At 41.0% G+C, this 16414-nt stretch overlaps 1 protein-coding gene across 6 annotated transcripts in view; it reads left to right on the forward strand.

The window, feature by feature from the left end:
- TXLNG (taxilin gamma) overlaps nucleotides 1–16414 on the forward strand; it is a 52800-nt gene that overhangs the window by 32781 nt on the left and 3605 nt on the right. For 4 of the 6 annotated variants that reach the window (XM_039233907.1, XM_039233912.1, XM_039233909.1 and 1 more), the window contains 5 exons: nucleotides 3602–3772; nucleotides 5279–5473; nucleotides 8430–8549; nucleotides 10004–10078; nucleotides 15631–15723. In XM_039233907.1, the coding sequence (XP_039089838.1) occupies nucleotides 3602–3772; nucleotides 5279–5473; nucleotides 8430–8549; nucleotides 10004–10078; nucleotides 15631–15723 (654 nt within the window). The remainder of the gene's footprint in view (nucleotides 1–3601; nucleotides 3773–5278; nucleotides 5474–8429; nucleotides 8550–10003; nucleotides 10079–15630; nucleotides 15724–16414) is intronic. The other 2 variants (XM_039233908.1, XM_039233911.1) reach the window with 2 other exon arrangements.

Genomic DNA, 16414 nt, shown 5'->3' on the forward strand with positions numbered 1-16414 from the left:
TCCATTGTGTGTGTGTGTGTGTGTGTGTGTGTGTGTGTGTGTACACACCACATCATCTTTATTCATTCATTACGGAGTAATACTCCATTGTGTGTGTGTGTGTGTGTGTGTATATATATATACACACACACACACACACACCACATCTTCTTTATTCATTCATCCATCAATGGACACTTGGGCTCTTTCCATAAAAGGCACAGTCTGATTCACTGGGTCTGGGTTTGGGCATGAGAGCTTGTATTTTAACAAGCTCCCAGGTGATGATGATGGCAGGGGTCTAGGGTGTTTTTGTTTGTGGCTTTTGTGTGTGTGGAGGTGGGTATGGTTATTTTTAAGTACGAGTAATAATTGCTGCATTCATTTCAGGATGCATGACACATTGGAGATTGGCCTAGTGAGTAACCGCTCTGATTTAGATTTGTGCTGAATGTATGAGGGATGAGATGTGTACTGTTTTCAGAAAATGCCCTGAAGCTTTATTTCTTGAAACAACATTCATTTCTTTTTCTTTGTAAAGGTGTATAGGTTATGTAGCAGTGAGACCATGAGTGGGGTAGCCTTTTCATCAGGATTATTAGAAAACTTCCCTTTTGCCTTCACTGTCTTCTCCCCTTTTTGTGACGGCATCCTCTGCCATCACTGGTGCTTGTGGCATGGATGAGTAGAAACGGCAGAGCAGGTGGCATGGTGTGTTGCACTGTAGGCGGGGTTGTCCACTGCGGAGACCTTGTGGCCTCCACATTTACCAGATAGCATGGGTTCATGAAATGATCACATTTCACTTGCTAAGTGTGGATACCATTTGGCTTGTAACACTATTCTTTTTTGAGAGAGAGGGAGGGGGAAAGGAGGAAGCACAGGATCCGAAACAGAATCCAGGCTCTGAGCAGTCAGCACAGAGCCCAATGTGGGGCTTGAACCCAAAACCGCGAGATCATGACCTGAGCCGAAGTCAGACCCTTAACCAGCTGAGGCACCCAGGCGCCCCTTCTAACACGATTCTTAAGTACTTGTTATAGTGCTATTCTTTCCCATTCCTTAGTTTGTGTAGATTATTATAGTGGAATAATAAATCTTGATAACGTGGTGGCATAGGTGTATGTATCCTTTTCTTATTACTCTTTTTGCCAGAATTATCTTGGCTACTCTTGGCTCTTTATAAAACTTTAAGTTCAACTTATTGGGGAAAATTGGAGGAAACCCCATTTGGGGGTTTTGAAGAGCATTTCATGGAATCTGTTGGTGCATTTAAGGGAGAATTGTCATCCTCATGAAGTAAATGGAACTTAAAAAGTGTATGTATATCGTAGGCTGCCTGGCTGGCTCAGTCCATGGGGTATGTGACTCTTGATCACAGGGTCACGAGTTCAAGCCCGACATTGGGTTACTTCTAAAAAAGTGTATATCCTTATGAGAAAGAAAATCGGTTTTTATACACCATACACAATGATTAATTCCAAATAGGTTAAGGATTTAAATGCCAAAAATTAAGCTTTAATAATTTAGGTATTTAGATTTATTTAGATAAAATAAGTGAATATTTTCCTAAATTTGGGTTAAGGGAAGAATTTCATGCAACAGAAAATGCACTGTCAGAGAAAGGATTGCAAAAATTGGCTGTGTTGAAATTAACTTTTGTTCGGCAAAATACCCTTCAAAAGACCGTGGAAAGACACATTAAAAAACTGGGAACAACATATTTCTAATGAACATAACCAACAGAATATGTAGTTTCAAGGCTATCTAAGGAAAACCTACAAATGAATACAAAAAGGACAACCCATTGGAAAACTGGGCAAGAGACATTTAAGAGGCATTTTGTAGAAGTGGAAAAACATGAAGACACAAAGATATACCTTAACATAAAGGTACATAAACATATAAAGAGATGTTTGACTTTATTAGTGATCAGGGAAATGCAAATCTGGACCACAGTGACATGCAGTTTTATGTCCATTGTAGTGGCATAAATTAAGAATTCTGGTTGTACTTAGTTTTGGAGAGGATGTGCATCTATATCTACATGACCTCTTATAAATCGCTGATGGGAGAATAAATTTTCCAGCTACTTTGGAAAATAGTTTGGCGTTGTCTTGTGAAATAGAACATTAATCACTGCCTAGCAATCCCACTCCTGGGTTTGCACCCAGAGAAATTCTTGCATGTGTATACCAGAAAACACGTAGGGCAGTGTTCATATCATTGTAAGTAATAAAGTCTGGAAACAACTCAAATGCCCATTGCCTTGAGAATGGGGCAGTCAAATATGTTGTGTGTGGTATATTTCTAAGTGGAATATTATGTGACCAGTGGGCCAAATCTGGCAAGGGCAGTTTCTGTACTGCCCACAGCTAAGAATGGTTTTACATTTTTAAAGTTTAAAAAAAGAAAATGACACGACACAGCATGTGGCCCACAAAGCCCAAAAAACTTACTTGTGGCCATTTCCAGAAAAGGTTTGCTGCTCCTTGATCTGTGCAGACAATTAGGATGAGTCTAGTAATCTAATCTACAGCTGTGCTGTCCAAAATGGTAGCCATTAGCTATGTGTAGCTATTTAAGCTTAAATTCATTTAAATTCAAGAAACTGAAAAATTCAGGTAAGTTGCACTAGCCACAGCAAAGTCAAAATGATTCTTTTAGGACCACACACAGATGAGATAAAGAGGGGAACAAAGGAATTGTGAGCCCAGGATTCAGGATTGTGATTACCTTGAGTCCAGGAGGGCAGGGGGAGTTTCCAGCCCACGGTGGAGTTACAAATAGTGTGTGCAGACTGGAAGCTTCTTGGAACTGTTCCGCAGCCCACAGTCTGTTGTAAGATTACTTTGCAAAAATATTCTATAAAGAAAATTTTTCCTGCAGGAATTTCTCTAAGGTTGTTTTTAATAGCTGTAAGCCTAATGGCCTGTAAGGATGCTTGCTAGGCCACAAGGTGTCACTCTTGCTGTTGAAATTGATTCTGCATCATTTCCTTCTGTGAAAGGTTGGTGAGGCTGCTGTCTATCTGTTAGTGTTGATTGAACCTTGAAATAGACTCATTTGCTCTAAACCTAAAATTGCAGCAATTCCCCCCTCGTTTACAAAAAATCCTGAGTGCTGTCTGTTCTAATTTGGGTAACCATTTCAGTAGACTAGCTTGTGTGTATTTTTCAGAAAAGTAAAACTCGATGGTGTTGATTTCTAAAATTTTTCCACAAAGCTCATTTTAAAATTTTGAGTAAAATAGATTAAGGGGTGCCTGGCTGGCCCAGTGGGTGGAGCACGAGACTCTTGATCTCAGGGTTGTGACTTTGAGTCCCGTGTTGGGGGTAGACTTTAATTGAAATAGGTGGTTTTTTTCCCTAACCTAAATTATTTCCTTACTCTCCTATCACAACTGGAAGAGAGACAACGTTGGCAGAGTAGCATGGCACAAAATGATTTTTTTAAAATGTTTTATTTATTTCTGAGAGAGATAAAATGATTTAAGTAAAATCTTATGCTACAGTATTTGGTGTTTGAAAATATGTTCCATAGTTCTTACTGTAATTTTTCCAGCCATAATTCAAAGGTTTTCATTGTACTTCCTAATTGTAATGTGCTTTGTTAATTTTAGCTGGAGGAGAGCAGGAATGTTCAGAAGCAAATGAAGATTCTGCAGAAGAAACAAGCCCAGATCGTGAAAGAGAAAGTTCACTTACAGAGTGAGCACAGCAAGGCTATCTTGGCAAGAAGCAAACTAGAGTCCCTTTGCCGGGAACTTCAGCGTCACAATAAGACATTAAAGGTGAGTTGGTTAAGTTTTCTGTTTTTCAAGGGGTACTGACACTGACTTAGCTTGCTTTATAATTACTGTGTACATGTTTGAAATAAATGCTGCTTTCTGTCTGGAGTCAGATACCAGCCACCATTCTGTTTTGCTTGGCCTGATGCTTCTTTTTTTTTTTTTTTTTAATATTTTTTTTTAATTTTTTTTTTTTTTTTTATTTCTAGGAGAGAGAGAGAGACAGCGTGAGCAGGGGAGGGTCAGAGAGAGAGGGAGACACAGACTCCGAAACAGGCTCCAGGCTCTGAGCTGGCAGTCAGCACAGAGCCCGACGCGGGGCTCGAACCCACGAACCGCGAGATCATGACCTAAGCGAAAGTCGGACGCTCAACCGACTAAGCCACCCAGGCGCCTCGGCCTGATGGTTCTTAATGAACCTCATACCTGGTCATAGGGAGTCTAATTGAGATTGATATTTAGACCGCAGCTTTTCTGCCTGGAGTCCTGGCTTAGGAAGCTCAGAGCTGCAAGTTTTCTGCTGAGCACTGATGTAGTTAATTACCACGTATGAAAAGTTGAAGTGAAATGAGAAGCTGAGGAGAAACAGACTTGAGGCAGAGACTGAGTCTGGGAAGGGAAAACACCTGCTGAGCTCCTGAAGGGCTGTTAATCAGCTACATTGCCAAACCACCCTTACCTATCCCCCACCCTGTTGCTAAGTACTTTTAGAATAGCACTCAAATCTTGGCTGAATATAAAAGAAGAGGGAGCAGGTACCCAAGGATTAATTGGTACCAACAAGAGAAGAAGGAAAAAGAGCCAGAGGCCTGGAGGCGGGCCTGCCCTCATGTACAGTTGGGGTACGATTTTGACCAAGCAGGATCTCTCCTTAAACTGCCCCAGCACAGCAGATGCCTAAGGCCCTAGAACAGAGGCATGCTCAGGAAGTGGATCTTCCCCTACTGGTGGGAGCTGTTTGTTTTTTCTTTGCTTTTGAATCCTTGGGTTTACATAACCATTAAAGTTGGTGGGGGTTTTTCCTGTAGCAAATCAATAATTTGATTGGTTAACACTTGTATCTTAGCAAGTGTTGGAAGTAAGTCTTTTAAGATACAGGTTTCTTTTGTCCCTTGCCTTCTAGGGAGTAGTGTAACTGAGAAGGTAAGCTGCAAGGAGTCGTCTCTGGTCAGGCTAGGTTCGGATACTGCCGTGTGACCGGGTAGAGGGTGTTGGGGAACATTCGGTAGAGGGAGCTGGCTGCGTGGAGCAGCAGCTCCTTACTTGGCTTTCAGTACAATGAATTTGAGATGGGCATGTAGCGCGCAGTTTACAACAGGGCATTCTGTATCTGTCATTATTTTATCTACTCAAAGCTGCTTGTTTATTTACATGAGAACCTTCTGGTCACAAATACAGGGAAGGAATACTTCAGGGTGGCAATAGATGAACCCCCATGGCAGCAGCTTCTTTGATGAGCGTCTTCTCTATAGGTCTATACCATTAACAGAACTTATTTTGGATAATAAGGAAGAAAATATGCAGCAGGCACGAGAGGAGGAAGAAAGACGTAAAGAAGCCACCGCACACTTCCAAATTACCTTAAATGAAATCCAAGCACAGCTCGAACAACACGACATACACAACGCCAAGCTCCGCCAGGAAAACATTGAACTGGGAGAGAAGCTGAAGAAGCTCATTGAACAATATGCACTGAGAGAGGAGGTAAAGCCATTTTCTGGGTTTAGACAGCTTGTTTTCAGAAAGGATTTTTCACCATTCCTGACCGAAGTGAAACTGCTCTCACAGGAGGCTTGGAGATTTTATAGATGCATAGTGGAAGTTGGGCATTTCATGGGAAAGCTCAGTCACCATGGGAACAGGAGTCTAGGGGACCATTACTTAGGTAGTCGAGGAGTCTGTGGATTTGGGTAGGTGAGGCAGTTTCGTGGGGACGTGTTAAGGACTACTTGACTTCCATGTGATACTAGAAGATTGTGTTTTTAGCATAAAGATTTTTCCCTTTATCTAGACTCATAATAAATATTTGGCCTCTAAATATGCTGTAACTCAGGTATCTGTGATAATCTGGACTGTCTACATTACCACTGTATTAAACCTGTGTTTTACATTTCTTTAAAAAAAATTTTTTTTAATGTTTTTTTTTTTTTTTTATTTCTAGGAGAGAGAGAGAGACAGCGTGAGCAGGGGAGGGTCAGAGAGAGAGGGAGTCACAGACTGAAACAGGCTCCAGGCTCTGAGCTGGCAGTCAGCACAGAGCCCGACGTGGGGCTTGAACCCACTAACCGCGAGATCATGACCCGAGCGAAAGTCGGACGCTTAACCGACTAAGCCACCCAGGCGCCCCTTACATTTCTTTTTAAATGGGGGCTTTATACTATTTGAGAGGATAAGAAAGAACTTATTTCTTAAACTCTCCTATCCATTAAAGTAAAAAGTTTACTGGAAGGATCCATGCCTGCTGCTCTTGGTCATTGGCCTCCCGCTAAGACTTTTTCAAGCTAGTCGGGAAGTTCAGAGGTTCTATCTGTGTTAAAAGCAAATAGGCGATGGCCTGTTTTGTATGGTTCCTTGCTTTTAGAGGTCAAAAGGGCCGGACTAGAGGCATCAGGCTTTTAGAACACGGCATCCCCTGCCTTTGAAGTTAGGGAAATATGCTTCTGTGTGCGTTGTAACCCTTCACAAACAAGTAGATTAAAATAGCTGATTAAAATGAAACAATAAAAAAAAGAGGAGTACCTCTGTCAGTTACTTTATCCAGTTTTGAAGGCAAACTTTAGATCATATTAACTTACATTCAGCCCTTCAGAAGCGGTTATTTAAAAGATTTTCTTTTCTTTTTTTCTTTTTCTTTTTTTTGAATGTTTATTTTTGAGCAAGAGTACAAGCAGGGGAGGGGCAGAGAAAGAGAGGAACAGAGGATCCAGCGTGGGCTCAGTGGTGACAGCATAGAGCCCAACGCAGGGCTCAAACTCCCAAACTGTGAGATCATGACCTGAGCCAAAGTTGGATGCTTAACCAACTGAGCCACCCAGGCGCCCCTTAAAAGATCTTTTTAATCACTCTCTCTGTCCTCCCCCCCTTTTTTTTTTTGTTAATGGAGAATTACACACTTAAACGTAGAGAATATATCACTTGGTTTCAGCAGGTGAAGCCGTTGTTTCAGCTTTATTCCCATTGCCTTGCCCTGGATTATTTTGATACAACTTCAAGGTGTCCTATTATTCCATTCATATGTATTTGAGGGTGTACCTCAAAAACACAAGGGAAGCTTTTTTTAAGCACAGCCACGGTATCATTTTCATGCCTACAAGAATTAAAACAATTACTAAACATTAAATATTGAGTCATTATTCAGTTCTCTGGGTTCCCCTATGTCCTCCCCCCACCCTTTTAAAACTATTTGAATCAAGGTTTAAATAAAGTCCATCTGTTTCAGTGGTTAATAGGTCTCAAGTCTGTAACATGAAGATTTCCTTTTTCACTCTTTTTCCTTTGTTTTCTTATTTAAAAAGATTTTTTTTAATGTTTATTTTTTGAGAGAGAGAGGCAGAGTGCAAGTGGGGGAGGGACACAGAGAGAGGAAGACAGAATCTGAAGCAGGCTCCAGGCTCTGAGCTAGCTGTCAGCACAGAGCCCGACGCCCGATGCTCGAACCCAACAACCGTGAGATCATGACCTGAGTAGAAGTCGGACACTTAACTGACTAACCACCCAGGGGCCACAACTCTTTGCTCTTACGATGCTTATCAAAGGAACTTTTGTGTCCTAGAGACTAAATTTTGTATTAGATTATAAATCCTTCAATTTTCTTAAAATTCTTTTAGTTTTGTTTAATATGACAATCTGCTACATCAGAGATGCCGAACATTTGAAAATTCTGTATGTTTAAATCACATTACATGTGGGACTTTCTTATTTTGAATATTATCAAATGTTCTTTGGCCAGGATGAGTTACTCTTTATGCATCTGAGAAGGGATGTTCTGATGACTTTATTGTACATAAATAACCACTTAACAATTTCGTTTGGAAATCATGGCGACCTTTTACCAAATCTGTAGTATGTGCCTGGGACAAAGCACCTTATGTAGTGTAACCATTGCATTATCTTTTACAATTCTGCCAGAGCATGCTTATCTCCGCGTAGAGGAGGGAACTGAGATTCAGCAACAGGAAGATTTGTCCGGGGCCACGCACTAGCCAGGATTTGACCTGGGCCGCTCCTATTGTCACAGCGTGCTGCCTCCATCTGAGAACTTTGGGGAGATATAAAGTGGAGAGAAGTATCTAGGAATTACGTGTATGATGTACGGGATTAACAGTTTGATCTCTTTATCCATATTTTTCTTGATGCACTTTGAGCCTCATTTTCATTGTAGGGCAGAAATAGGAAGTACAGGTGTGTGGCTGATGAGGTTCCTTGACTGCCCAGCTCCAAAAGGGAAGGGGTACAGGGGAGTAGCCTGAAGGCTCCTTTCCTGCAAGTGCGAGAGGCTCTACAAGGCGATGTAAGGCCCGCTCTTCCACAAGCATGTGGACCCAGTGTCCACGCAAGCAGGCAAAGCAGGGTAATCATAGGCATGGCGTCGTAACTTGTGTTGTTGCCTTGTCATTGTGTTCCTTTTTCATTAAGTGATGGAAGGAATCTTCTCCCACAGCATATTGATAAAGTGTTCAAACATAAGGAGTTACAGCAGCAGCTTGTGGATGCCAAGCTTCAGCAGACAACACAGCTAATAAAAGAAGCTGATGAAAAACATCAAAGAGAGAGAGAGTTTGTAAGTTCTGTTTCTTACAGTTTGTCAGAATTGGACCAGTGCCATTTAAAACATTCAAACTTATTTTACATTTAATGTAGTACCTGGGTCATGCTAATTGGTTTTTTGTTCTAGATGGAGAAGGACATGTGTGTGTCAGAACGCGTTTGGCTTTTTATTTCTAATTTTTATACAGAAGATACACTGGAGAGATTAGACCCAAGTTAGTGCAAAGGTCTGCACTCATTTGACTTTTCCGTGCTTAGAATAATAGTCCCCAAGTTCCACAGTTATTAGACCAGTATTTCAATTTAATATCAAGCTTACCAAACACTAGTCCCCTATACATTGTTAGATTTTGTTTTTAAACAAGTAACTTGAAACTAGGGAAACTATTTGTCTACTTATTCTGGTATAATATTCTGATAAAATTTAAACAGAATTCTCCATACCTAATCACTCAGCATCGTTCCCGGAGAGTATGTTGAGACTGTATTTCCCGTCAGTAATTATGAATACTGTGGAATCTCACCGGTAGACCGAACATACGCAAATTCAACTTCACGTGCTTAAGCAAAAACAAACCAACAAACTGGTGGGAGATGATGACGGCAGTGAGGACTGTTCCATCCAGCTCTTGCTGAAGTAGCGTAGGCACGGAGGCAAGCCTGCTCTGAAGCCTCGCTTCGTCTGTGCCCCTCGCGTTGTGAACGAACCATGTTGAGTGTGAGTCTAGGCATAGGAGAGACACATCTTTTATATGGCACGATCCTTCTGCGTGAACTGCTAATGCTGTCCTGTGCATGACTGAAGGAACGGTTGTCATACATTCACATATGCACATGGATCTATTGCACGTTTATACTTCGTAATTGGTTTAATATCTTTTCCAGGCTTATTTGGACTGTGTGTGACATTTTAGGGACTGAATTTCAACAGTTGTTTACTATGCAACTTTGATATATAATTTTCTTGAAAACTCAAGTATATAAATCACGCATCCACTCCTCCCCTGCTTTTTAAAAAGTGATTGGAAACTGGTCTCTGATTTCATTGCTTTGCTCCATACCCTTTCACTCTGCCTCATCTTGGTTCTCGAGGAGTAGACTGGCTTTCTAAGTCACCTAGATAAATGTCGAGATTCTGGGCCATGTTTTCTGCTGATCCCAGACTTCTAATTATCTTCACCTGAAACATAAGAGTTCAATCCTGAGTTTTGTAAACCTATTATTAGGCCTCCAGCGTGCTCTTTCTAAGCAGTAAAAGATTATTCCAACATTTCCTTAGTGTTAACAAGGGGAACAGATTGAAGACAATAGGGTAATGAGCAGGTGATATAACAAAGTTTTATCTATAGACTTGGAGGTTTTGTTAAAATAATGACCAGAAGGATTAAGCCCGACTCTGATCATTTGACATTATAGCCATATTTGTAATTACTTTTAGTATTCTGCCAGAATGTTTCTGTTTTCTAGTTATTAAAAGAAGCAACAGAATCAAGGCACAAATATGAACAAATGAAACAGCAAGAAGTACAACTAAAACAGCAGGTAACTTGACAGCAGGGGGTAGCGGCTTTTGTAAGAAAAATCTATGGTTCACTTGATGTATACCTTGGATATTCTCTAAGATGCTTGTGCTTATTCCCAGCCGGAAATGAGGGTAGTTCACGCGTCCCTCCTGGAGTTTTCCTCTGCACTCAGGGTGACCAGCTCGTCCTGACTTGCCCAGAACTTTCCTGGTTTTAGCACTCAGAGTCCCGTGTCCTGGGAAACACTTAGGTCTCAGGCACATGGGGACGGTTGGTGATGCTGTCTGCAGTGCTCCCTTTCCAGTATCTCAGGTATTTCCTCCCTTTCTCAGTCTGTTCCCATGTGTGTCTGCTAATTTCCAACTAAAGAAAACCTGAGAAATCTTCAGATTGTAGCTCTTTTGTACTAAGCTGAATTATACGAAATTGCTGGTACTTCTTTGACCTACAAAACTGGCAATTTCATATAGTTGAACCTAAAATCTTTAGAATTTTGTGCTTTTAGCACATAATCTGTTTCAAAAACTGCCTATCAACCACCATACAATTCTACTCCCAGATGGAGCTGTGGAGGTGGTGGTTTTCATGGGGGCCCTCCCTACTTTATTCTTTCTTTTTATATTGTTTATTTTTGAGAGAGAGAAAGAGAAGACAGTGCAAGAGCAGGGGAGAGGCAGAGAGAGAGGGAGACACAGAATCAGAAGCAGGCTCCAGGCTCTGAGCTGTCAGCACAGAGCTCGATACGGGGCTTGAACCCACGAAGGGCGCGATCGTGGCCTGAGTCGAAGTTGGATGCTTAACCGACTGAGCCACCCAGGTGCCCCCCTGCTTTTTCTTTTCAATTATATGATACCTTATTGTTAAATATAGTCACCACACTGTACATTAGATCCTCAGAACTTACTCATCTTATAACTGAAAGTTTTTGCCCTTTGACCATCATCTTCGGGTTTCCCCCTCCCGTCAGCCCCTTACAACACCATTCCACTTTCCATAGGAGTTCTGCTTTTTTAGATTTCGTATATAAGTGAGATCATACAGTATTTTTTCTCTGTCTGGCTGATTTCACTTAGCATGATGCCCTGCAGGTCCATCCGTATTCTCACAAATGGCAACATTTCTTTTTTTAAATGGCTGATTAATACTCTATTGTGCATATATACCACACTTTCTTTATTCATCTCTTGGTGGGCACTTAGGTTGTTTCTCTGTGTTGGCTGTTGTAAAGAATGCTGCAGTGAATATGGGAGTGCATGTATCTCTGAGATAGTGATGTCATTTCCTTTGGATATACAGTATACACAGATATAGGATTCCTAGATCATAGGTTCTATTTTTAATTTTTTGAGGAACCTCTGTACTGGTTCTCATGGTAGCTGCGCCAGTTTACATTCCCACCAGCAGTGCGTAGGAGTTGCCTTTTCTTCACACGCTCGCCAACATTTGTTATCTCTTGTCTTTTTTATAATAGCCATCCTAACAGGTGTGAGATGACATCTCCTTGTGGTGTTGATTTTGCATTTCCCTGATGATTCATGATGTCGAGCACCTTTTCATGTTCCTGTTGGCCATCTGTATGTTTTTGGAAAGATGTCTATTCAAGCCCTCTGCCCATGTTTAAGTTGGATTATATTTGTCTTTTTGCTCTCGACTTGTATGGATTCCTTATATATTTTGCATATCAACCCCTTATTGGGTATATGATTTGCAGATATTTTTTCCCATTCCATAGGTTTCTTTTTCATTTTGTTAAATGCTTCTTTGCTGTGCAGAAGCTTTTTAGTTCATTGTAGTACCACTTGTTGATTTTTCCTTGTGTTGCTTGTGCTTTTAGTATCATAACCAAAATTTCCAAGACTACTATTGAGGAGTTTTTTTTTTTTTTTTTTTTAACTGATGTTTTCTTCCAGGAGTTTTATGGTTTTGGGTCTTTTGTTTAAGTCCTTAATTTTTGTGAGTAGTGTAAGACAGGGATCCAGTTTTCCCAACACTATTGAAGAGACCGTCCTTTCCCCCATTGAGTATTCTTTAATTTTTTTAAATTTTTTTTTGTTTTTTAAATTTATTTCTGGGAGAGCTTGAGCAGGGGAGGGTCAGAGAGAGAGGGAGACACAGAATCTGAAGCAGGCTCCAGGCTCTGAGCTAAGCTGTCAGCACGGAGCCCGACGTGGGGCTCAAACCCACAAACCGTGAGATCATGACCTGAGCTGAAGTCGGACGCTTAACTGACTGAGCCACCCAGGCTCCCCCCTGCCATTGAGTATTCTTGGCTCCCTTGTCAAATGTTAGTTGACCGTATTTGTATGGGTTTATTTCTGGGCTCTCAGCTCTGTTTCATTGGTCCATTTCTCTGATTTTATGCCAGTAGCATACTGTCTTGATTGCTTTAGCTTGTAGTATAGTTTGAAGTCAGGGAGTGTGATGCCTTTGTCCAGCTTTGTTGTTTCTCAAGATTGCTTTGGCTCTTCTGGCTCTTTAGTGGTTCCATTCAAATTTTAGGATTATTTTTTCTGTTTCTGTAAAAATGCCTTTGTGATTTTGATAAGGATTAAATATAGATGGCTTTGGGTAGTATGGACATTTTAATAATACTAAGTTTTGATCTATGAACACGGGATATCTTTCCATTTCGTATTCTTCAAGTTTTTTCATCAGTGTTTCAGTTTTCAGCATGTAGATCTTTCATGTCCTTGGTTAAATTTATCTCTATTTTATTGATTTTGATGCTGTTGTAAATAGGAGTTTTGGTTTTTGTGGGTTTTTTTTTTTCATAAGTTTTTTGGAGGAGTCTTCAGGATTCTCTATACATAAGATCGTGTCGTCAGCAAACAGAATTTTACTTCTTCCTTCTGATTTGGATGCCTTCTATTTTTCATGCCTAATTACTTTGGCTATGAATTCTAGTACTGTATTAAATAGAAGTGGTGAGGGTGAGCGTCCTTCTCTTGTTCTGATCTTAGAAGGAAAGCCTTAAACCTTTCACTATTGAGTATGATGTTAGCTGTGGATCTATCATGTATGGCCTTTGTTACATTGAAGTATGTTCTTTCTCTGCCCCATTTGTTGAGTGCTTATATCATGAATGGATGTTCTATTTTGTCAGATGCTTTTCCTGTATCTATTGAGATGATCATATGGTTTTTCTCCTTTATTCTGTTGATGTGGAATATCACATTTATTGATTTGTGTATGTTGAGCCATCCTTGCATCATCACCAAGATGAATCCCATTTGATCATGTGATCTTTTTAATGTGCTTTTGGATTTGGTTTGCTAGTATTTTTTTGACTGTTGAGAATTTTTACAAGTTTATTAATCAGGGGTTTTGGCCTGCAGTTTTCTTAGAGTTTTCGTATCTGGCTTTGATTTCAGGGTAAATGCTGACCTTAAATAAAATAAATTGGGGAGTGTCCCTTTTCTTCAGTTTTTTGGCAGGGTTTGAGAAGAATTGGCTTTTGTTCTTCTTTAAATGTTTGGTGGAATTCATCCATGAAACCATGTGGGCCTAGGCATTTCTATTGCTTCCCCATTTTTCAACCCAGACCCCTTAGTTTTGTCCTAAGGCAACCTTTCTTGGTGTTTGTCTTCTGTGCAGTAAGGGTAGCAGACACTGCCTCCCCGCTCAGAAGATACAGAAAAGACTTCCTGTGTCTTTATGGACAGGTGAAATTAGGTGTTTACCTGTAGTTCACCCTTTTCCAAGTAAGTAGATTACATTCAGTTGAAAAAAGTATTACCCATTTTAAAAGTTTATTATATAAGAAGTTGTTTTTGTTTTTTTTTTAATGTAAGTACTCTAAATTAGTTCTAAAATGCATTGATACATTGAGACTGGTGTGAATCTTTATGACTACCTCTTTTTCAATGCTTTTTGTCTTGGGCCTGTTTTACAGTGTGGTGATACTCATTTCCTATAAAGTTAGCCTAAATTTAGAGTGAAAATTCAAGAAGTCTTTTGAACCTCCCACTATAATTTAGGATTGTGCTAGATTGCTTCTAGGAAATTTGAACCCCTCATTAGCTCCATAAACTCAGTTGTCCATATAAATGGAGAAGAAAATTGCAGAAAAGGTATATAAAGGCTATCTATGTATGAATTTGGAAAATAGATTTAAAATTTTTTTCTTAATATTTTTGTTTTGAGAGAGAGAGAGCATGAGAAGGGCAGAGAGAGAGAGGGACACGGGATCCAAAGTGGGCTCTGTGTTGATAGCAGAGAGCTTGATGCATGCCTCGAACTCTAGAACTGTGAGATCATGACCTGAGCTAAAGTCAGACGCTCAGCCGAATGAGCCACCCAGGTGCCCCTGGAAAATAGACTTGATTGTGGGAGTCACTGCGAAGCATGGGAGGACCCTCTGTGAAGCTTGCAGGCAGCTCTGATTCTGTTGGACTGTGCTCGTTGCAACTTCTGTTGTCTGCAGTCTGTGTTACCCTGGGTCATGTTATCTGATTATTAGTTTGTTTCCTTTGCTGTCACGTCTTTCTTTTCCTAGTCCTTAAATGTGGCTGTCCTTTCCAAGAGTTGGTCTCATTTTGTGTTCTTACCATGTCAGTTTCCAGCATTTGTTGAGGATAGAGTTGAATTGGTGTTGGACCCACGATTCTGTAATCCAGGCACGTAAGGCCGGGTGTGATGGCAGTTGCCACTTAACTGACTCCCCAGTGTGGGCCTGCATTGAGCTCTCAGATGGGACAGTCTACCTGGATCGCATCTTCGACAACAATGGCTGTTGGGGGGCCTGGGTGGCGTCAGTTGAGCACCTGACTCTTGATTTTGCGTCAGGTTTTGATCTCAGGGTCAGGGGATCAAGCCCTGCGTTGGGCTCCGCACTGAGCCTGGGGGCCTGCTTAAGTCAAAAGACCCCATCCCACTGAATTCTTTCTTTCCCCACCAAACCAGTTTTTGCCTTCTGTTTCATTTTCCTGTATGTGTTAAGGAAAGAGTTTTCCTTTTTTAAATGTTTATTTTGAGAGGGAGAATGAGAGCATGAGTGGAGGAGGGGCAGAGATGAGGGAGAGAGGATCCCAAGCAGGCTCTGTGCTGTCAGTGTGAAGCCCCACATGGGGATCGAGCTCATGAACCGTGAGATCATGACCTGAGTGGAAACCCAACAGTTGGTCGCTTAACCAGCTGAGCCACCCAGGCGCCCTGGAATGAGCTATCCTTGATACCAAGCTAAGAACTGTGCATGTGATGTTCTGAAAGAATGATCTTTTTCCAAGGACAGTTCTTCAAATCTAAGGGAGGGAGCAGTTCATGAATAATTAGTTACATGAAATTTATAGTTCTACCAGCCACAGCAGTTTTTATTATAATTGGTGGATTGGAGCTAGTAAATATTTATACAGTTTAAAATTTACTTGTAAAAAGATGTGTAGCGGGTCTCTGAGTTACAGAACTTAGGCGGTCTCTGTCTGGCCCCCAAGGGCTGCTGTGCGCCTCTTCTTCCTTCTGTCACTCATACCAAGTAACCAGTGCTTAACCATAAAACGTTCTCTTAGAAAGCCTTTGGGAATTTTAAATGGTTTACTTGGAACTCAGAATATTTCATACTTTTTTTTTCTGTAGCTTTCTCTTTATATGGATAAGTTTGAAGAATTCCAGACCACCATGGCGAAAAGCAATGAACTGTTTACAACCTTCCGGCAGGAGATGGAAAAGGTATTTGCATATGTTTAGTAGAATATTACCTAAAGGGGAGTTAATAGAAAAGGCTGCGTTAAGCACCGGTCACTGCCTGTTCTGGTATGCTTTTCGTTTGCTCTGCTCTCTTCCCTCCAGTGGCATCCTGGGTGGTCACTGTGCCCTTGGGGGAGCCCATCAGTGCTGGGTCTGTTGTTAACCCATAAAGTGGTTCTTTTTTGCTTGCGTCTTGTTTTGTTCACTCAGGCGACACACCACCCCTCCCTCACAAAGCTCTGTGGTTTGGGAGATTATTTAAAGACATCCAAGCCTAGAACACGTTTTGGTTGGTTGATTTTGTTGATACACACAGGCACACACATATTTATGTATATTTTTACTTACATATGTGTAATCAAAGTATATCAGTGTTCCCACCTTTTCAAAAAATTTAATTCTTTATTTTAAGTAATCTCCACACCCAAGAGAAGGCTTGAACTCACAATCCCAAGATCAAGAGTTGCACGCGCCACCAGCTGAGCCAGCCAGGCGCACCAGTGTTTCTGCCTTTTTAACTTTTCTTTTTAACTACACTCCCACTGAACTCTTTCTCCTTCATCCAGTCCCTTTCTTTCTCTGGCTTCCGTTTCGTTTTCCTGCCTACATAAGGAAAGCGATCTCCTTGATACCAAGCTGAGAAGCAGAATATATACATACACATCCATAAGTC

This window comes from Hyaena hyaena, unplaced genomic scaffold (assembly GCF_003009895.1).
Source record: "Hyaena hyaena isolate Hyena2069 unplaced genomic scaffold, ASM300989v1 scaffold_80, whole genome shotgun sequence".
In the NCBI taxonomy this organism is placed as follows: Eukaryota; Metazoa; Chordata; class Mammalia; order Carnivora; family Hyaenidae; genus Hyaena; species Hyaena hyaena.